This window comes from Mirounga leonina, unplaced genomic scaffold (genome assembly GCF_011800145.1).
Source record: "Mirounga leonina isolate KUSES-001 unplaced genomic scaffold, KU_Mleo_1.0 Mir_168, whole genome shotgun sequence".
Taxonomy (NCBI): Eukaryota; Metazoa; Chordata; class Mammalia; order Carnivora; family Phocidae; genus Mirounga; species Mirounga leonina.
The window spans coordinates 45737408-45760154 of NW_023270426.1; the positions used below are offsets into that span (position 1 = coordinate 45737408).

General features: G+C 39.3%; 1 protein-coding gene across 7 annotated transcripts in view; it reads left to right on the plus strand.

Annotated features, from left to right (window-relative positions):
* The window catches only part of ARHGEF28 (Rho guanine nucleotide exchange factor 28), a 313794-nt gene that overhangs the window by 280184 nt on the left and 10863 nt on the right, over positions 1–22747 (plus strand). For 4 of the 7 annotated variants that reach the window (XM_035014641.1, XM_035014639.1, XM_035014640.1 and 1 more), the window contains 2 exons: positions 2758–3243; positions 4270–4567. In XM_035014641.1, coding sequence (XP_034870532.1) covers positions 2758–3243; positions 4270–4567 — 784 coding nt within the window. Of the gene's footprint in view, positions 1–2757; positions 3244–4269; positions 4690–11063; positions 11094–22747 lie in introns of those variants that run through there. The other 3 variants (XM_035014642.1, XM_035014643.1, XM_035014644.1) reach the window with 3 other exon arrangements.

Genomic DNA, 22747 nt, shown 5'->3' on the forward strand with positions numbered 1-22747 from the left:
TGTCTTATTGATCATCTGCCTATTGCTCTAGTACCCCTATCTTAATAATTAAAGTTTTGGATTATATTTGAATATATGACAGTGATAGTCTCTTCTTAACTATTTTTCTATACTTATCCATATATTCTTTCATGAGAGATTTGAATCACTCTGACAAGTTTCTTACCCACGTACAAGGACTGATAAATTAAAATTTCCTATTTATGAACAAAATTGGAGAGACCTGTCACTTTTGCAGTAATTAGTCCTCTTGTTGGAGAACATGCTGTTTGTCATCTCTTATTTTAGATTAAAGGAAGATGTTTTTGTTTAACAGTTCTATTCTTTGGACTATGCCAGATAGAAAGCTAAAATTTGAAAGTAATGATATTATGGCTATTCTTCAATACTTACATCAATTTGATTTTCTTGGCTTTTACTTTGTCTTACTTCTGGAAATTGTGGCAATAGCATCCTTGTCTTGTGCAAGATCTAATGGGAATACCTTTGGGGTCTGACATTAAACATGCTGGCCTGGGATAGATGTTCTTAGAGTTGATTTATCATAGAAAAAAACATTCCTTCTTTTACATTTTAACTGAGAAATGAATATAGTTTGAGCATAGTTCATTAACTTTTGGGAGATGAAAACATTGAGTATCCTAGCTTGTGTTGCCTGATGAAAACATTCACAGGTCATCTCTCTTCTTTTCAATGTTGAATGCCACGCTTTGTGGATTCAGGGTTCAGAAAAGCTCACCTAAATGACCTAATTTTTGCACCACATTGGATTGAAGGGAGGTATCAAATTCTACAGTGGATTCTCTTAGCCACGGCTTTTGAGGGGGTCTGAGGATGTGGGCTCTGGAAGATGTCTGTTCATGGGATACTCATCTCTGTTGAAGCTGAATCTCTTACGCATGACTGAAGTTTTTACATATGCATTTTTGAATCAGATGCAAATGAAATTTGATCCCTCAGTTAGGAGAGCAGAGTTAGAGATGAGGTATATGGGGAAGGTAGAAAGAAGACAAAAGTTGAGAGAGCAAATTGGGAATTTTCCTAAATTTGAAAAGCAAATGCTGTTGTCTTTCCTAAATTTAAGTATCAGGTGTGTGAAAATGAATATCCAGTCTTCAGAGTCCACCTCTATGTGAGAGAAGAGAGTGGTCTCATCTCAAATGTTAGGTAGACATGAAGAATGCTTCATGGTGGCACTTACTTAGCCTGTTGTGAACTGTTCGTGAGTGTTGTCTTTTCCTGTGGTAGTTTTGATGTACAAAATGCTGGATTTTTGTTTGTTTTGCTATACTGATGCCCTTGAAATTTATTAGAATTAGTAAATGTGCAGCCTACCATTTGCTCTAGCCAAGTCAGCAGAGTCCTGAACAGTTATTTATGTGCTAATTATTTCATATTTAAAGATAATTAGTACCTATTTTCAATGATAATAATTGTTCTCATTTTAATAACTTCTAAAAGACCTTAATTAGGTATTCATGTGAGTTTTGGAATTTTTAGAAGTAAGTTTTCAAATTTAAAAACGTGAATTTTATTTCGAAAGGCTCCAGCAAATATATTTTTTGAATCTTATTCCAAGACAAGTACCAATTTAAAATTTCCTTGAGTTCTTTACCTTCAGAAGTATAGGGAACTGTTGCTCTAACAAAGAACTACAAGTCAAATCCCCATGTTCCCGGCATCTGTTACATGGACAGTTTTAAAAATTCTTAGGAAAGAAAAATGTGAATTTATTCCTGGGAGAGTAATAATTTCTCATAACGAGTCAAAACACACATAGATACCCAGTGTGTGGCCATTTTCAATTTGTCCCTTTTGTGCTTCTTTGTGCTTTAAATGGGAACTTAAAAAATTAAAAGCTTCCAAGGGCATTCACAGAGATTTTTCTTTTCTTTTTTTTTTTTTTGGTTTTGTGGAACCCTTCCAAATCTTGGCAATTATTTCCTGTGATGCTGCCAAACTTTTCATAGGCAGATACCACAACTCCAAATGTTTTTTTAATCTGGTTGGTAATATCCTCTGGGCTTTAGAGTATCTATGTTCCCTTAATCATTCCACCCTCCTGTTAGCAATCTATTAAACAAATGAATTTCAGCTTAAGACTTTATGTCTGACCTTCCTGCTATAATACAAAGAAATAACAGTAACGAGATAGCTTTACCACTTACGTAGCTCCTCAAGATTAAATTAAAGGCTATCCTTGGGCATTACAGTATAAAAAGGTTATTTACCAAAAGTCTCCAAGTGGTTGACTTTTATTTTTATGTTTTCATGTATGTAATATAGCTTAAGTAATTTCTGGTTTGGGACTCAAATAAAGGATACTACCGGGTTTATACAGAATCTTAAATTCTCGTGAATTATTGAGTGGAGAGCCCTCAGAGAACGAGACATAGAACAGGAATGCAGTCTTGTGAATTTACGTACTGAATTCTTATTCACAAGACGTGCTTCAATATTACCCAACAACCAGCAACAAAACCACATTTCCAAAAGTGGGGATGAGTATGGCTTTTGTGCCTTTTTCTTTTTTTCTTTTTTCTTTTGGATATTAATTCCCAAGCCATCCTGCTAGGAAATGTGGGATAAGCCTCTTGGCAATGCCAAGGTCAGCCTGGGGAGATAACTTAGAAAAGGGACAGAAATATTAAGAGGAAAGAATGGGGTCGTGCTTTTTGTGTTCAGAGGTCGCTGCAACCCAGAGCGCGCACACACACGTGGAGGCGGTGACTGTTTGCCCCTGCCCTGCTCTCACAGGCCGCCTTGACCATCCAGGATAGCCACATCCAGGTCCACAGGCTGCTTCTCCCGCAGCAGGAGAGACTCTCCGCCGGCGCGTCCTTCCGAGGGAGCCCCTTCCAGGACCAGGAGAAGTTCCGCAACCCGGAGAAGCAGCGGGAGGGGCTGGCCGACATCCACAAGCTGCAATACCAGTTGCAGCAGGACCAGCGGCGCTGGCTCCGGCAGTGCGCCCAGCAGCAGCGGGAACAGGAGGCCCGGGCCGGCCGGCTGCAGGAGCGGGAGGCCGAGTGCCAGTCGCAGGAGGGGCTGCTGCTCAGGAACCGCGGGGAGCTGGACCAGCAGCTCCGGGAGTACCAGCAGAACCTGGAGCGGCTGCGGGAGGGCCAGCGCCTGGTGGAGAGGGAAAGGGAGAGGATGCGGGGCCAGCAGAGCCTGCTGTGTGGTTGGAAGCACGGCCGGCAGAGTAGCCTTCCCGCAGAGTTTGCTCCAAGAAGCACAGAGGTACGGATCTTCCATGCTTGTGGAAGCCGAGTAGAAGGCAGCCTCTCAGAGACGGGTTTAGTCATGGTCACTCTGGGGACACTGACCAAATGCCTGTCCTTTTGCCGCTGTGTTAAGAGCCCCCAAGAGTTAATATGTAGGTAGCAGAAACTGGGAACCTGCTGAGACCACGCGTATGCGTCTTGACTCGCAATAGGGAAATTTGGGAGACCTAGCTCCTGTTGGATGGAGGGCTCGTTGTACTCTGTGGTGCCCTTACCCCAGGAAGAAACACAGAAAGGAGTCCTCCAGTAAGGCAAAGTTTGTCCTGGAGCCCTGCTCGCTGGGAGCATGCTGCCTTTCCTGGACTTGAAGGACCCCTTTGCTTGATCTAGCCTTGCGAGTTTCCTATAGGTATACCTTTTAGCAGATCAGTTAGCTTTTAATGTGCATCTATAGGCACTGAATTTAGCAAGTATAATACTAGTCTGTTAACTAATAAAGTTAACATGTGTATACTAATTAGTGGCTTGGGGGGATATTAAAACCTTTCTGAAGATTGTGTTCCATTGGTACCCCTTCTACTCAGGTTCACCAGTTCCATTCCCCCCCCCCCCCCCCCGGAGTTTACTTCGCTGCGCTCTGAGCACAGAAATGCTTTTTACTGATAGTGCATAAAGTTGTAAAACTTGATAAGGAAAGTCTGTGTTGCGTCTGATTTTCCTTTCGACTTGGCTAAATTACGTTTATTGCAAATACCTCATGCATATATTTTCACCATTTTATTCAGCAAAAATGAAAATGCTGCTCTGAAAGTGGAAACACTTCAGTGGTAGAGGGCATGACTGCTAGGTTTTTTTGCTTTTGTTTTGTTTTTAAAGGTAGGCTAGACACAGTGAATTGAAGCTTTGGCACTAACTCAGTAAAAGGGGATGGGTATAAGACTTATTAAAAATCTTGATTGCTAAAACTATTAGACATACTTCATAAAACTTGTACAGATTGCTGGAGAAATTACTGTATCTTTTTCTGTATTTTCTTACACAGGTAATGGAACTTAATCGATCCGAGAGTTTGTGTCATGAAAATTCATTCTTCGTTAATGAAGCTTTAGTACAAATGTCACTTAACTCTTACAACAAATCGACTCTATCAGGTGTCCAGGATGCTACTTATCCCCAGAATATAGCTAATTCTGATTTGGTAAGGACTAGTGAAAATCAAGTAGACCTCCAGTTGGACATTTCTCAGCCCTTGGATGTCAACCATGAATTGTGGACAGCCGCTGGGTCCTGTCATCAGATAACCCCTCTCCACCCAAGCAGCAAGGATTCTTGTAAAAATGGTAATTAACCCTTTAAATATCATCTGTATGGTTTCAACAAGAAGCTGTTTCTCTGAATGGTTGGCTCTTCTTCAGAGCAAATCAAAGTGAGTCCTAGAAGGGGAATAAATTGGTTCTGATGAGCTGGAGTTTGTGGCATAAACTTCTCTTTGGTGAAGTCTGGGGCCATCCTCTAGAAAAGTTGGGACATGGTTAGACTGCTGTGAGGATGCCACCAAGATGTAAGAACCAGACAGGGTTTTCAGATCTGTGGCTTAAGTGATAAATACCAAGATGCTTCACTTGTAAGGGAAAGTCATTCCTCACTGTAGACTCTACCACATTCCGATACGCATACTCATTGGCTCTCAGAAATAAAAGATAGAGACAGGGTTTGTGGTAGGACTTTATTGTCTATCAGGGCAATTTCCTTTAATGTTAGCGAAATCTCTCCTGCTATTAAACACCCCAAAATGAAACTGTTAACATCATTTGTCATTGTTAAAAAAAAAAAAAGTGTTGTATCTTCCTAAGTACCACATAATAACACAGTTTGCTAATCCCATTAAAGCATTTGCCAAATATAAATGAAAGGCAGCTCGAGTTACCAATGCCACATGAATCCAAGTGATTTAAATCTATGTCTATTATAAATTGTTTTCTGTGGGATATGAAGTAGGGAATGAGAAGAACTTGAAACCTCTCTACCAAAAAACAGATGGCATGCAATAGAATAAACAAATGGCTGGCCACATGGATGTGAAATAAATCACTGACAGCAAAATCTTTCAGAAACATAAAACAAGCAATAGTATAGAGATCTTCAGAACTTGACGCAGATTTGTTGCCATGCTTCATATATATTCTTCGTATGTCAGTTGGATGATTTTTCAGCAACAGAAAGTTTTGAGGGTACTCAGCTACTCCGAATCAGAGAGTAATAATTGTGACACTGCCTGAGAGTTGATATATTACTAATCTAAAAGATGTGAATTCTTCATAGTGGATAATTCTTTGCATTACTTAGTCACTGCTGTAACATTCTTATTTCTTGTCAGCATCTGGGAGAGAATGAAATCACTACTCAAAGCATCATTTCAAATATTCCTTAAATAAAAAAAAAATGGAATGGTTCATTAAGATTTTTTTTAAATAGCAGAATTTAGAGAACGTAGCTCCTTTATTATCTTGCAACTTTAGTACTATGGAGACCACATTGCAGAAGGCTTTTTCTAGGTAAATGTTGCTTTGCTGTGTTGATTCATTAAGTCGCTATTTATGGTGTTTTTTATGTTTTTGTCAGGGTGGTTTTGCATCCTGGCTTTGGTAGAATTCAAAAACTCAGTTTGAGTTAAACCACATTCAGCTTTTGTTTAAAAGGAGCATCTCTCTCTTTTTGTATATCTCCCATCTTCTTCTGTTGACTTGCGCTTCAAAGTACAAAGCTTTTAAACATTTGGCAGCAGATTTGCAGGAGATAGAAAATGTACTAAGGAAATAAATAGTGATTATATCCAAAACCAGTCTCACCACATGTAAGGAATTAAAGATAGCAAAGGGAAATGCTGAGAAAATGTACTTATGCTTCAGCTATTGTGTGTCCAGCAGAGGCCAAGGACACCAAGGACATTGGCAGAAGAGAGGAAAATTAACTTTGGCCTGAATCTCTCAGGAACATCCTTGTGTGTGTAAGTAGGGATTAGATCAGAATGCAGCGTGTGCTGTTAGGCACTGGAGTTTTGCAACTGGTCAGAAAACCCTGTTTATGTTTGTTTCCTTGAAACAGGATAAGCAGTTTCTGGAGGAGAGAATAGAAGGAGATTAGGAGCTGATAGACAAGTGGCATGAAAATGGGATATATGTTCTTAGGAGGGTGGTCGGGGCCAGATACAATTGTTCAAACCGTGCTGGTGCTTTCACAGCTTTTAACATTGAAAGTAGCACAAAATAAGCTGCTGCTGATGGTCTTGGCCAGACTTCGCCCGTGCCCCCAACGCGTGCTGGCGGGGGAGGGGGGTGCCGCCCTGGCAGAAGGCGGTCTGCGCGTTAAGGCCGAGACAGTGGCGGTCCAGGTGCTGGAATTCAGGACCGTGCCGTGTCCACACTCCCTGTCACAGTCTGCCGCTGCATCTTTGGGCTAGCGGCCACTCAGCCACCACTCCTGAGGACCTGTGGCTCGCACTATTCTGACTCAACCAGATTTGCCTCTGATGTTCTTGGCTGGTGTTTTTTGGGAAATGTGCATTTAGCCATGTTGAGTGAATGCTGTGCTGAAGATTTTATCCGTAGGCCCTAAGTTTCAGTTGTGTGAGGACAACTCCTTCAAGAATGGTTCCTTTATTTGTCTGGTCCGGTGCTGTGGGCGTAGGATCAGTGGACCTGTGAAACTCTAGAATGCAGTGTGTGCTGTGAGGCACTGGATGGGGAAAAAAATGCATGTAAATTAGATTCTTGAATGTGTTTAGATGTCACGGAGGGTAGACTTTTCACTGGTTTGTTCAGTCCAACTTCACCAGCCATTTTTGTTGTGCTCGGGTTGTAACTGGATTTTGCTTTGCTCTACCACCACCATCACCAACAACAATTAGGGGACACCAAATTTCAAGCCCTGTGCTGCAGTTCTCCAGGGAGAAACACATTCATGCAACAATCCACGGGGACGGCTCTGTTCTTCTCTCCATCTGAGCGGGGAAACTGAGGTATGGAGAGGTTCAGTGACTTGTCCAAGGTCCCACAGCTAGTCAGTGGTAGAGCCACAGATGGAGCCTGGGAGGATTGGCTCCGGAGCCCTCACTCTTCACCAGGACGCTGCATGTGGTTGATTTCTAGAAAGCTCTTTGGAATTGTACTTTCTGTAGAAGTTGGCATAGAAGTGAAATAAATGTTGCTTGATGCCCAGCAGGATGTTCACAATTAAGGGCCAGTTGTTATTATTGTTGTCATTGTTGTTTTTTTCCCCTTCCTATCTTTTTTAGTATTACCATTTGGAAGATATTTCTCAATATTTGGGACTGTGGTGGCCATTGCTCACATGGATACTGAGCATCTTCAGATAACCTAAATACCCTTTAGCTTCACTTTTTTTCCCAATAGGCACATTTTCTTAAATAGGGTTTGTTTCTCTAATGTCCCCTAATAATCACCCCATGTTACTTGTAAATATTTTTGAAGGTAGCGCTTTGAAGAACTCTACTCTCCACTTTTGGAAGTTGTTTCCTGAACACATGTCTTGGGTGTTTGAGCATTAAATCCAAATTGGTGTTTGATTTTATTTTTAGTGGAAGAAGGGGTTGTTTTAAGAACTTAATCAATACTCCTCTGAGGGACACAGACTTCAAGAAGACTACAGAAAATTTGAAGTTCCTTAAACTGTATAGTCCCTGTAGGACAATTGCTATGTAACTGGACCCGTGAAACACTCAGTTTAATTACTCTTCTTTATGGCAAAACAAATACTTTGTTTTCGTGATTTTTCCCCCCCTCTTAGCTTTGGAATTCTAGAACTATTTATACAGTGCATCTATTAGTCTATATGTGACCTTTTCTTTCAACACCAGACAAAACGCTTTATGGTATGGAAATTAGTCTGAAATCTTCTTAGTCTCCCTTTTCAGTTATATTTTTATCTGTACCTCAGTTTTTGAAGGTTGCCTAAAAAGTTCCTCTTCAGTGTAGTTAAAGCATTATGGTTTTGCCATGCATATGATAAAATTTACAGCAAGAGCCAAGTTTTATGTGTTAGTCATGTAGCTATTGGCAGAAGAATAATTTTATTAAATTTGGATTCCAAAAGAGTGTTGAGTGTTTCCCTTTAGTACATATTAGGATTTGGCGCCCATCAAAATATTGTCAAAATTCAAAGCATTGTATTCAGAATATTTCATCTTGGCAATTTTTTTTTTAAATACAGACAACTGTGTTAAACTCATTGACCTGTTTTTTATGTATGGAAAGAAAATAGAAAATTTCCCAATAAGAACCCATGCTATAGTTAGTATTTAAGTAACAGTTTTAAAGAAGTGACTATATGATAATTTCTAATGTTTTTAAAATATTCCATAATTCAGAAATGGGCGCCTTATTTGTGTAATCTGTGTGGAAAGAAGTCTTGCCAAAGACCTCAGGCAATTTCTCACAAAAGTCAGACTGGCATTGGATACCATAAACTTCAAGGACAAAAGTATATTTGAAAAGAGGGATGTGTTAGTTTCCCGGGGCTACCATAATAAAGGACCACAGACTGGGAGGCTTACACAACAGAAAATTATTTCCTCACAGTTCTAGAAGCTGAAAGTCTGAGATCAAGGTGTTGGCAGGGTTGGTTTTGCTGAGGGCCTCTCTCCTTGGTTTGTAGATGATTGTCTTCTCCCTGTGTCTTCTCATTGGCTTCCCCCCTTCCCCTCCTTGTCTGTGTCCTAACATCCTCCTCTTACAAGAACACCATTCATACTGGTTTAGGGTCCACCCTAATGACCGCACGTAATTACCTCTTTGAAGGCTCTATCTCCAAATACATCTTGAGGTAATGGGGGTTAGGAGTTGATTATATGAATTTGGTGGGGGAAGAAGTTTAGCCCTTAACACAGGATAAAATGATTATTTTTCTCATTGCAGTATTTTTAGGTATCATGAAAGCTTTAAACTTTTTTTAATATATTAAAGTTGAATTGTAATATAACTACGTTGCAAGTCTTTTTTACTTGGTTAGGGAAGTGAGTTGAACTTGTAAAATTGTGATAAATAATCTATATCTGCTTATTGATATATTATCAATCCTCTATGTCAACACATAGAGCATGGGGCAGAAAATATTGAGTCTGTAGATTCATTAGACCATATTTCCAAACCTATGCCCTAATGAAGGACCTTGGGAACTTTGAGCTCTCTCTGAATGGGAGGGATATTAGATGCCTTTATTTTGAGTTGTTTAAGTGAACTAAAAACTGAAGGGTTGAGAACATTCGTTATGACATCAACTTTTTGTCCAGATACATCTATTGGGAAGTTACTGGGCAACTCTTTTTCCTATGGAATTTTGATTATCACTTTGGGAACATTTTTAAGGAAATCACGGTTATTACTTGCTCTCAGTAATCCACGTCATGGCAAGACTATAAAGAATTGGGCTCAGAGGCTTAATTTTAATCTATTTCACTGACAAGTGTAGATGATTGACTTTTGCCTTTTGCAGATTTTGTACCAGGAAAGGGAAACATGCCATTTGCTTGTAGGGCCTGGTGAGCCCCCGGCGCTGCCAGCTTCCTGATTGCATAGTTCTCTGGGGGCAGGTTGGCTGTGTGAGCCAACTGGGCCAGGGCCATCCTGCCTTAGCGCATAGAGCCCAGTACACAGCAGGAGAGTAAAACCAGCAGGTGGGTGGATTCAGAGGCAGGCAGCCAGCCATGTGGCTGCCTGTTCATTCCCACCCTGGGTTCCAATTTGGTTTCAACAAGCTGCTGAAGTGAGAGTCCATTCAGTATGAATGATTCCAGAGGTTAGGTCTGGCCTTGGGTCGTCCTTAGCTTAAAACAAGAAAAAAAATATACATTAATGTAAATATATACGTAAATATACATATACACACGTATGTGGTCTATGGACTACATATTTGGCTTTTCTAGTATCGTGTGGCTTTATTCTTTTTTTTTTTTAAAGATTTTATTTATTTATTGGAGAGATACAGAGAAAGCTAGAGAGCACAAGCGGGGGAGAAGGAGAAGCAGGCTCCCCGCTGAGCAGGGAGCCAGATGCAGGACTTGATCCCAGAACCCTGGGATCATGATCTGAGCCAAAGACAGATGCTTAACTGACTGAGCCACCCAGGTGCCCTTGTATGACTTTATTTTTAAAGTGATTGAGGGTTGGGTTTGGAAGAGAAGTTCTAACCATTTACATACCAAACATACCTGAAGGATAAAGCATGCTCCTATCAGTCGCATTGACTCATGAGACAATGATCCAAAACTGGGAAAGGAAGCATCTTACCTTCCACAGATCAGAATCTAGGACTCCTTTCTCACCCCTATGTCCATCCTGCAATGGAGGTTACATTTTGTAGAGCTTGCTTAAAATGTGAAGTGTTCAGCTGAGGACTGTTAATTTATGTCTGCCTGAGAAGAATATGGCCATCTGGCTCAGTGGGTAGCAAACTTTTTCTTAAAGGACCATATAGTGAATGTTTTCATCTTTCCGGGCTATCAGGTCTTGGTCACATATGGTCAGCTCTGCCATTGTACCTCAAAAGTAGCCAGAGACAATGTGTAAAGAATGAGATTGGCTGTGTTATAGTAAAAGTTTACTTGTAAAAATGAGTGTTTTTTGTTGTTGTTTTGTTTTGTTTTTGTTTTTTGTTGTTTGGTTTGTTTTTTTAATCCACTTAAATTGAGAGAAAGTTATACTCCTGGTTTGGAAATTTTATCCCAACTCACTTTGGGTTGAATTAATAATGAAATAGTATATGGTACTTCATGCCATTTAAAAACACATTTGAATTCATGATCTCATTTTTTCTTTACAGCAATCTTGTGAGATGATAGTTACTGTCACTGGGTTTTTCAAGTAAGGCAACTTTTCTCTTTTACTTTTTGTTTAGTCTCTGTGAAACGATGAATTTAGAAAAATAGTGTTGAATGGGAAGAGTTTTTACGGTCAGTGGCTTAAAACTTGGAGAGACCCTCCCCCACCCCTGACTCCAGATTCAAAGTCCTGTGATTGTGTCATGGAGGGCTACTGTCTAACGATGAGGCTGAAGAGATGTAAGGTGTCATGGGTGGGACTGGTTGCTGGAACCATGGTTACTGTAACTGGCTACACCTCAGGATTTCTGGGAAAATGCAATGAAAGTATGAACTGCTCTGTTCAGAGATTCTCATTTGGTAGGACATGGCTGGAGCCTACACATTTGTGTATCGAACATTCTCCTTAGGTGATTCCAAAGCAGCCAGCCTGCCCTCTATCCCTGTACTGCCAATGTGGAGTGCTGGGCTTGATGTTCGAGAACCTCAGTTCAAACACTAACTCTGCCTCCTAAGGCTGCATGATTCTTAAGCCTTAATTCCCCATCTGTACAATTTGGAAGGAAGTGTTAACAGAACTACAGGGGGGAAAAATGCCTGGCATGTCCTGGGATCTGGGGAATATCTGCTTCCTTCCTACCTTCTGGAAGTAATTAATTCTGAGTGTGATTCAGGGGTGGTGTACCGATAAAGATGTAAGCGTCTCCTAAATGCCACTAAAGCCGGTAAGATTTAGATTTAGAAAAAAAGCTAAATTTGGAAAATATTTTTTTTAACTCAGAATGGAAATCTTTTCTAATATAAAGCAGAACTACTTTTCTGTGTTGGTCTGAGAGGGGGTGTTGGTTGTGCTGCAACTGTCCTGGGAGGCATGTTAAATGGCATTCAGTAGCACAGCCTGTAGCTTCCCTTTGTTCCTCTCCATAGAGGAACATTTACATCGGTAAACTGTGTTTCCAGAACCAAATGTAAGAAGTATTCTGGCAACACAACTGAACATCTCAGTTTGGCATATAGAGCTTCCATACCTATAGAACTTCCAACCCTTACTGGTTACATTATGTAAATGGTTGTATTATGTCCATATATCCCCAGGAAATCTTATAATTGTACTTGAGTTCCCTGAGTAGGTTTTCAACTAGAAAGAAAATGCTGAGAATGGCCAACAATATTTTGGTCTGAACCATTCCTTACTCTGAAATTTAAAAATCGTGCTCTGGTTATGACCTCAATCTCCTTTTGAGTTTGGTTACTCTGAATCAATTTGTTCTTATTAGTCCTGGATAGACGGATAAAAATCAAGGTTCAGAAGTGCCAGGAAGTACCTCTTATTAGCACTTACCATCATTTGAATTAATTACCTGTGTAACAATTTATGTAATGTCTGCCTGCCCCAGTACAGAATAGGCTTCATAGGGGTAGGGAGCTGCATGTGTCTCCTTTGTTAATTGCTCTCTCAGAAGCACCAAACACACTGTTTGGCATAAAATGAACGTTTGATAAATATTTATGACGTGAGTGAAGGCGTCAAAGTCCATACTCTTTTTTTTTTAATTTTTATTTTTTTTAAAGATTTTATTTATTTATTTGAGAGAGAGCACATGAGAGGGGGGAGGGTCAGAGGGAGGAGCAGGCTCCCCGCCGAGCAGGGAGCCCGATGCGGGACTCAATCCTGGGACTCCAGGATCATGACCTGAGCCGAAGGCAGTCGCTTAACCAACTGAGCCACCCAGGCACCCAAGGTCCATACTCTTTAGCAGAAATGACAGCACCTCTGAGCTTGAGCCACAATGCTTGACTCGACTGAGGCACGGGAAAAGGTTGAGAAAAGACAGAGTTACATGGGGTGTGCTGGTGGTTAATGCATGCAGGCAAGAGGAGGCTAGCTCACTGGATCCACTGAGTTCCAAAACCTGTAAGATGGGTGTATGCTAACGGCATTCTTAAAACGTCAGAGTAACTGTAAGATTGTTTGCCGTTAATACCTAACTGGATTCAGTTATCAACTTTTCTTCCTTATTAATGTTGAAATAAATGTGTTTACTGATGTATAGTCCTATTTAACAGATTGGTACAGGAGGTACTCTTTGTATAACTCTAGAGAGCATCTCTTTGTGTGATTTATTTTTCCATTTAGAACATTATGTATAGCCCCATATAGCCTTGTATGGCAAATGAAAACTTTAAAAAGTTAAAATGTGTTCTTCATAAAATGTTTTAATTTATTCTAAAAATAAAAATGAACCCATCACTATCATTTTAGGAAGATGGCACATAAACAACTTAGCATTTATCTATTTTATCAATAACTTAGCCAACGTTTCTGTTCACTGGGGTATTTCTTTTTTAACCATATAGTAGCTCGAACACCAGTAAATTAAACATGGGCAGTTAGCTCAACATCAATGAAATAATTTCTTAAACCCTTTTTCTTTTGCTAAATCCTATTTAACAGTCTAGCATATTTCCCCAGGCAAAACAAACACTATTTGTTTAGTTAAATATACTCCTAGAATGTGAACCAATTTCCCTGGCATAACTTTCTAACTTGTCAGACTTAAAATACTGCCTGAGAGATCACATATTGATGATAGCAATCTTAAAATTAAGTGTGGTGGCACCTTAAGAAATATATCCCTTTGCTTTACACTAACTGGAAGGCACCTTTATATTCTCAGCTGGTCAATTCCCAGACACAGCTGGCTGAGGGGGAGAAGTCTTGCCCTGTTGTTTTGCACAGATTTGAGCCAGATAATAAAACAAAAAAACAAAAAAACTGGGCCCAAGTTTTGATTTGTGGAGATGTTAATTTGCCATGATAAATCACTGTTGAGTTTCCTTGGATAAGGGGCCAGGGTCTCCATTCTCTTTCTGGATGACATATTAATTCAATTTAATTTGAAACATTAATGCTTGGTTTGAAGATTTACCTAAGGAAAAATGTAATCTTGCAAAGTTTCCAGTTATGCAGGATAGGACTCTGGGCCTTTCACAGAACAATTTCACAGTAAGGCTGTGCAAAATTTAATTATTTTCATGATGACTCTTTTCCATAGCTCTCTTTGTGCAAATTTCATTACACCACAGCTTTTTTCTTCCTAAAACATAACATGCTGGATGTTTGGATTAAATATAGAATATTTGGATCATCGGCCAAAAATATAGGACACTCTGCTTCTCTGGTGAATTGAGGCCATTTTGTAAGGAATGGTGCTGTAAGGGTTTGGAAGTAACGTTTACAAGCAAAATATTGGCCGAGTTTTAATTTTATTTAATGACCTGCTTCCTACCAGTGATCTTGGCACCCTCTGCAGTGATTTGCAATCAATTAATCATATAGAATGTTGTAACACTGCAAAAAGCACATTGCACTCTGAGAGTCTCCTAAATCCTCCAGCAACAGAAAACAGAAATTGTATGCTCGAAGACCTCTTCGTGAAAAACCCCAAATGGGGAGGTGTTTTTAACATTCTGTTTTCTAACATGTCCTTGGAAGCCTCAGTACTTTCTTGTAGCTTGTGAGTTCTCTAGTTCCCATTTCTCAAAAATGGTTTGGCCTTTCACTGGGCTGTCAGTATAGGAGTCTGTAAGTGTTTGCCTCGTTCAATTTAGACACTAGTCATTTAGATGAGGGAATTCTTGATTCTTCTGAATTACTGAAGGAGGCTATGGTTTTGTATTTTATCCTGAATTCAAGGCAATAATGCTCAACTGCAGTAGGCCGTATTTTTGAAGTCTTTGTAGGAATGATTCAGAAAGGAAGCTTTTTGTTTCCATCCTGGGAATACACTGACATTTGCTAGAGGCAGATGGCAGAAGATGGGATGGTGTGATATTACAAGTCAGAGAATTCACATACTTGACTCTGCCAGAAGCTTCTGGAATCTGTATGTTAAGATCTTAAGCTTATATTCTTGTCATTTCAGATGTGCCCTTGCAGTTAACTGTTTAGCTCTGCTGGGGTTTTTTTTTTTTCCTTCTTATTTTAGCATGGTAAATATGGAACTATTAAACATTCTTAAAATTATATAAGCTTGGATGTATGTATATTGTGTTGTCTTTACTTGCTTCCATATGGTTATGTTTTGAGGATGTTCTTAAAACAAGAATATGGAAGCTTAATATATATCCCAGCTGATTAAAAGTGAACCCTCTTTTAAGAAACTTAAGTTTTCAGAGCTGTATTACTTCCCATGAGTAGGTTCAACTTCTGACTCCTGACAAATTTATTTCTCCCAAAGCTGTACTATTTTTGATTATTTGTTAAATTATCCAGATTGGCATGATAGATTATACACAAGTAGAGCTCATCCTATATTTTTAGATGCTTGACGCTTCTGTTCAGCATGAGCTCTAAAACACTCTCACAGAGTTTTGCATATGCAAACTCCTCTTCATTGGCACATAGATCAGATGGAGAAAATGTAAGAAACATTTTGGCCAAAATGTGATGGTCTGTTAGTCGGCATGTAGTAATGAGGCCATATTTTGCATCCAGGCTGCAGTGTGAAAAAGTGCAGTTGTGCACTGATGTCTCTCTGGGGACCACAGACGGGAATCACATCCCCCTGAAAGGAGAATGCTGCAGTACTGAAAGGGGTTGGGGGAGTGGCTGTTAGCTTTCTTTTAGGGTATTCCACTGAACTATCTTTACACATTAAAAAATTTTTTTACTTATTTAATGCTGATCAAGTAGCCTGAGGGTAAAGCATTGTGAAAGATCAGAAACTAAATTCGTCTTTTGTGAGCTTCCTCTGTCCAAGATGCCTTAATGAACTTGAGGGAGAAAGCCTGAAATTGAACTGTGTGAGCCTGAGAGCAAAGGAAGTATTGGGAAAAATCTCATTAAAATTACCCTACTACAAGAAGTTGTCATTCCTCCTGGTAAGAGTATGGGAGGATTTTAGCACAACATGCTGCTAGTAAATTAAAATACTTGTCGGATAAGAGATACAGATATATTGCTATGTAAATGTTGCAGATACGTTTGTCAGATTCAATCTCTTATCTACTGGTTAAGATAGATTCACACCCACCAACCCACATAGGGACACAATTAAATTCTTCTTTTTATACGTCAAGCGGGGCTTAAAGGTAAAATGCTTATTTTCTTAAAGTACTTCTACAAGTTTATAATACTTCTGGTGATGGTTATTGGTGATGATTTTTTAGTTTTTTTAGAGATAATTCTTTTCTTTTCTTTTTTTTTTAATAGAGTCCATTGGCCAGCTTTGAGAATCTATGGTTCAGGAAAATTCCAGAAAATGTGTTTCATGAAGGGCTTAATTCAATGACTGAATCAACCCTGACCCAGAAAAGCCACTAGGGCGGAAACCTATTTGCCAATACCATTTTTGGCCAGAATGACCAAGACCAGATACGTTCCTGAGATAAAAGTAGGTGATAGGGTATTCTCCTGATAATCAAAAGTGAGAAGATAAAGGATCCACCTTCTACCATCTCCTAAACCCAGTTTCAGCAAACGTAGACTAAAAATGTATTTTCCAGTGTAATGAACTTGACATGAATTTATCAGCACTTCATTTTTAAGTGAGGGATTTGAATGCATGGAGACACGAACAAATGAATGCACAAAGGAATGCACTGAGTTAATATTATACAGTGGAGATGGCTGACTGGCATGGTGGTTAAGATAGAAGGGTTGGAAATTATGCCTCGGTTCATATTCCACCTCTGTCATTTATTACCTATGCAATTTTAAGCACGTATTTAAGATTACTTGGTGTGTTTGCGTCCTTGTGTATAAAATTGGACTTCTGATAGTATCCGCTTTGGAGGTGGTAAGAGGATTACATAAGACAAAGCATAAAATAGCTGGAACTTTGGAGGTACTCCATAGACAGAGTTATCACTTGTTACTATACCTTGCATTAAGAAAGCTATAAATCATGAGGAAGTGCATTTGAAGACTTGAGCCCCTGGACCGCTTCCAGGCAATGGCTCTGGTGGCCTGAAAGACTTACATCTCATTTGGGTTTTACCTAAGAAGTCCCGTCTTAAAACATGTTCCACAAGTCTACTGGCTGTCACTAGGTGTTATGTGATGGACAGGTCTCATAATAACAATATTGGGAAATGCTGGTTTTGCAATTACCCAGCTTTTTCCAAAACTTTTATTGTGCTCATGTGTGCCCAAAAGTGGCGCTTCCCAAATCCTAGTATTTAACCACAGTATCCTCCTGTCCAGCCCAGCATCTTGCAGAGGCTACTACTGTTCCTTGAAATATAGTGGAGCAAACACTTGATGTAAGTGGATGTTGAAATAAATTTGTTACCTACGGCACACCCTTCAAATACATTTTTTCTCCCTTGGGAATGGTTGAAATCCAAGTGACATATCCCAACATGATTCACCATATGGGTTGTCTTTTGAAAACCAAATCCAAAGTGTATTTAAGACAGAGTTTGTTTACCCCCCAGGTCAGCACTTGGGCCTGTGGATAAGGGTTTGTGTCCAGTCTTCTTAGAGATTTTCTGGGTTCGCTTCCTTGGGCCTTTTCAAAGGTGCCATGCGCTGAGAGGGGTCCTCCCTGAAGAAGAACCAGGAGGTTATGTGTTTGGGCCTGGGGGCCAGGTCTGGCCTTTAACTTCTTAGCTGCCTTTCCTTCTCCTCCATCCTGTCTCCAGACACCCCCACACCCTTTGTACATCTACTTCCTCTGTCAGGAATATCTTCTCTCCTACCCTTTTCTTCCATCCTGGTTAACTCTTACTCCTCTTTCGAGACTGAACTCCAGGGTCACTTAATTCTAGATGCTTTTCCAAACCTTCTTTGTCTGGGTTAGGAATCTCTCTTGTGTAATCCTATGTGTCCAGTACACCCTTTTGTTCCTTTCTACAATATTTTGCATTTGTTTTCCCTTTAGACTCTAGGATTCTTTATATAGTTTGTTTTGTTTGAGTTATAATTCACAATACAGTGAAATGCTCCCCTATTAACTCTCTTCAGTCTGGTGAAAACAATATCAAGGCACAGAAATTTCCATCACTCCAGAAAGCTCCCTTCTACTCCTTTCCAACCAGTCCCTAAAGCAACTACTCCTCTGCTTTCCATCATCATAGGTTAATTTGCTTAATTCTAGAATGGAATGGAATGGAATGGAATTAGACACTATGTACCTTCTTGTGTTCAGTTTTTTTTTTTACTCAGCATGGTTTTGAGATGCATCCATGGCATTGCATGAATCTATAGTTGGTTCCCTTCTACTACCGAGTCATCTTGCATTGATGAATTTACCACAGTTCCCTATTCTTCTGTTGTTGGACACCTGGCTTATTTCTCATTTTTGGCTACTGTGAATAAAGCTGCTGTGAACATTCCTTTACAAGGTTTTTTGTTTGTTTTTGTTTTTGGTGAATTATGTTTTCATTCCACTTGTACAAATACCTAGGAGTAGAATTGTTTCTAGAATAGGTACTTGTTTAACTTTTAAGAAACTGAAATTTTCACAGTGGCTCTACATACTATAGACCTCCCGGGTGCTGAGTCAAGGTCTTGTTCAACTTGCTTTCCCTCATGGTCGGCCCAGCGCAGAGCACACACTAAGCACTGAGTGCTTGCTGAGTGAAGAACAAATGGATAATAAGCTCAAACCAGTTTTCATTATTTTTTTTTAAGATTTTATTTATTTGAGAGAGAGAGAGAGAGCACAAGCAGGGAGGGGCAGAGGCAGAGGAGAAGGAGAAGCAGACTCCCTGCCTGCAGGGAGCCCAATGCAGGGCTTGATCCCAGGACCTGAGATCATAACCTGAGCTGAAGGCAGACGCTGAACTGACTGAGCCACCCAGGCACCCCTCAAACCAGTTTTCATTCTGACACCCTCTCTACTAACTGACAAAAAATGTCCATCAAAGGAATGGAAACTTGATTGACTTAAATGTGGTTTCAGTCCTGGTAGGCAAATCTCGCGGAATACAGTGTCCCTGCAGGAGGGGCAGTATGTGTAGGTAAAGCCAAGTATGCAGATTGATGGGCAACCATACAAGGGTCCGGATGACTGTAGCTACCATGCTCACTCCTCATGTAAGAACTGCTAACACTTCCATGCAAGACCCTCCACAGGCTACTCTTTCAGCACATACCCCTGCCTGGATTCACCTGCACAAACTCAGAGTTCAGCCAAACCTGACAGCTCTCTTTTTTTTTTTTATAGCATCTAGCATTTTCTCCCCTTTGCAAGAGTTGCAAATTCCATCTGGAATACCTCCACGCGAGCCCATCTCTCTCTGTTGACATTCTGGTCAGCCTTCAAGGCTCAATGAAGATGTTGTATCCTCTCTGGAGTCCTGGCCGCCAAACCTGGAAGCTCACTCTCTGGAGGGTCCGTGAGGTGGTGTTCCGCTGTGGACTGTATTCATCAGCCTTTCAGCAGTATGCCTTGCCTATATTATAGTTATCTGTGTCTGTGTCTCCCAACTGTGTGGTAATAGGCATTCTCAAGATGGTGTGCTTGGTGGCCCTCAGATGTCTGTAAGGAATGAGGGCTGCTGGTTACTAAGGGAGGACCTGAGGCTACTCTTCATGATCCTTGCTCTTGGTGGCTGACTCCACCAAAGAGAACTTATATGGTAATGTTCTGGCTCCTTCTTGAGAAGAGCTGTTTATAGAAGAAAGAGTTCTATCCAGAAGGAGGAGGATGTAGTGCACACTTGGGGATTCATGTCAGCTGGCAGATAATGAAAGGGAAATTTGCTTTCTGTAGGCTCCAGTGTTAGTCACAGGTCATATGTCAACAAGCACAAATATTAACAGCTAGAGTAGCTTCATATGACATTAGTAGCCATAAGACAATTAAAAAATAATTTCCTTTAGGGGTGCCTGGGTGGCTCAGTTGGTTAAGCGACTGCCTTCGGCTCAGGTCATGATCCCGGGGTCCTGGGATCGAGTCCCACATCGGGCTCCCGGCTCAGCGGGGAGCCTGCTTCTCCCTCTGACCCTCTCCTCTCTCATGCTGTTTCTCTCTCGCTCGCTCTCCAATAAATAAATAAATTTAAAAATCTTTAAAAAAATAATAATTTCCTTTAGAGGGAGATGGCTCCAATGAATAGAGCAGTTAATCCTCTGATACATATGTTTTCTTTTGATTGCTGTTTTGGTAAAATCCTTATTTTGTCTCTGTTTGGCAAACTGCCTTCTTCTCTATGTATGATTTCTAAAAATATTTAAGTTTAATTTCCAGAAATGTAATATAGTTATCTTTGATAACAAATAAATGTGAAAAGAATGCCAAGGGTGTGAAAATCTGCACTGAACAAAACATTTTTTTCTATATATTATGTTGAACTTTTAAAATTATAATCATTTTTGAGTGGCATAAACTCAAAGCTGCAGTTGGAAAATACATTTTGGAGTTTGGTTTCTTGGCAAATGTTATTTTAAACAAATAGAATTACAAAAATAATGTTTCTCATTTCTAAAAGAAAAAAATTTTATGTTGCTTTGAAAACTGTAAATACCAATTTCTCAGAACAGAAAAGGCATGTAAGTTGTTTGACATTGTATAATTTTGTAGTTGATCAAGAAGAAAAATACATTCATTTGTAGACCTTTAAAGAATTGGATACCAATTTTTTTCAAGTCCAATAAAATTAAGAAGTAGTTAGAACTAGTTAGCTTAGATGTATTTGATTTAATTCCTTGCCTTCTTTTGTTTTAATAAGAAACACTGGATCTTGTATGCTCAAGAATTTTAACAGATGCTTTTCCCTCAACTGAGTCAGTAAGAAGTAAATGCAGCATTAAAATTCCTGAGTTCCTGCATTATTCACCTGGCAGAAAAATGAATTCACTTCTTTCAGTAAAATGAGAGGCATAACTCTTTCAGTGTGGGTAGGGTCATGAAGCAGACAGTTTCCAGAAAGTCAGTTTAATTGGCACGGGGTACTTAGGAATCTGTGGTCTTTATATCTTTTAGAGGACTTCAGAGCCATGAAAATCGGGCTGTGTTCCTGAGCTGGAGACCTACATGCCATTTAATTCAGTGCACTCTTAAACAGTTATTCCTATTTCTTAACAGGGACTCCAGAATTTGCATATCTTAATTTTGATTTAAACGTTGAGCTTGACATTTTTTGTCTGTTTGAATGTATTGTGGACAATTTCAAACACGTACATAATGAAACAAGAGTATGACAGCCACACAGTGACTGTTACCCAACTGGAAAAACTTAGGAACATATGGCCAGTCATGTTTCATCCAGCAGCTTAACCCCCAACACGCCCAGTATTATTTTGCAGAGGTATCTAAAAATCATGTGTCAACATTTATTGATCCATAATATTTCAGTATATATCTCTAAAAGATAAGGCTCCCCTTTTAAAACTATTATCACACCAAGGGAAAAATTAACAAAAATTCCCTAGTATCAACATATAGTCAGTATTTAAATTCCCAATTGTTCCGTGTGTGGGTGTATGTGGGCATGTGTGCTTTTTCTAGTTTGTTTTTTTGATTCAGAATCCAAATAAAGACTACATATTGTAATTGGTTGCTGTGTATTTTAATGCGTTTTTTATTATAAAAGTTTTAATTATGAAAAATTTCAAACTTACAGAAAAGCATAGGAAAAAATGTGCATTTAACAAATGTTAACCATTGCCGTATTTGCTCCGGATATCTCTTTGCCTTTTTTTTTAGAATGTTAGATATAATGTACCTTTTTATTTTTCCCTTTTTTTCCTATTTAGAGCTAACCAATATCCTATAATTGGTGCATATCCTTTCTATAGTATGTTTTTATGCTATCACTACATACATGTATGCATAAATAACATTTTTGTTTTTATTATTCTATATAAATACATAATATGTATGCCTTTTTGCAACTGGTTTTTTCACTAAGTGTGCATATTCATACATGTAGCTCAAATAATTCATTTTAAACTGCTGTATACTATTCTCTTATAGGAATAAACACCAGCATGTTCATTACCCTACTAATGAGCAATTAGGATGTTTCCAATTTTTTTCCTCTTGCAAATGATTCTCAGTAAACAGCCTTTTATGCATTCTCCTTGTGCAAATGAGTAAGAGTTTATTTACATGGTAACATCTAAAAGGGGTAGGGATGTCTTTGGTTTTGCTGGGTATTACTGTTTTCTCTCTAAAGTTACAAAATTCTTAGCAGCAATATATGAGAGTTCCAGTTTTTCCAGAACTTCCCCAACACTCAGTCTCATTAGTCTCTTAAATTTTGCCAATATCATGGGTATGAAATAGTAACTCTCTTTCATTTGTACTTCCCCAATTACTAGTGAGATTTAGTATCTTTTTGTATTTATTTCCTTTTAGGTTTCCTCCTTGGTGAATTGACTATTTATAAAGGTGTTTTTCCTAACAGCACATTTTGGAATTTCAAGTGTTCAGTCTTATTTATGTAGGTACATTAATTCTTTTCAAATGGGTTCAGTATGTTTTATACTTTCAGATACAGTTTTCAGAGAAATCATGTTTATAGTTACATGTGGATACTTTAAGATTGGAAAAGGATATTTGTGAGAGCTGAGCTCTTTCAAGATGGAGAAAAATCAACCTCATGTGCAGAAGCTACTTAAAATAACGTTGGTTTTGACTATTCTGTTATATCTTCCTGAGTTTTTAACCATCTGCCTTTTTCATCTGCTTATTTTTTTCCTACCTTCCACTATGTCTTCCTCCAAAGCTCT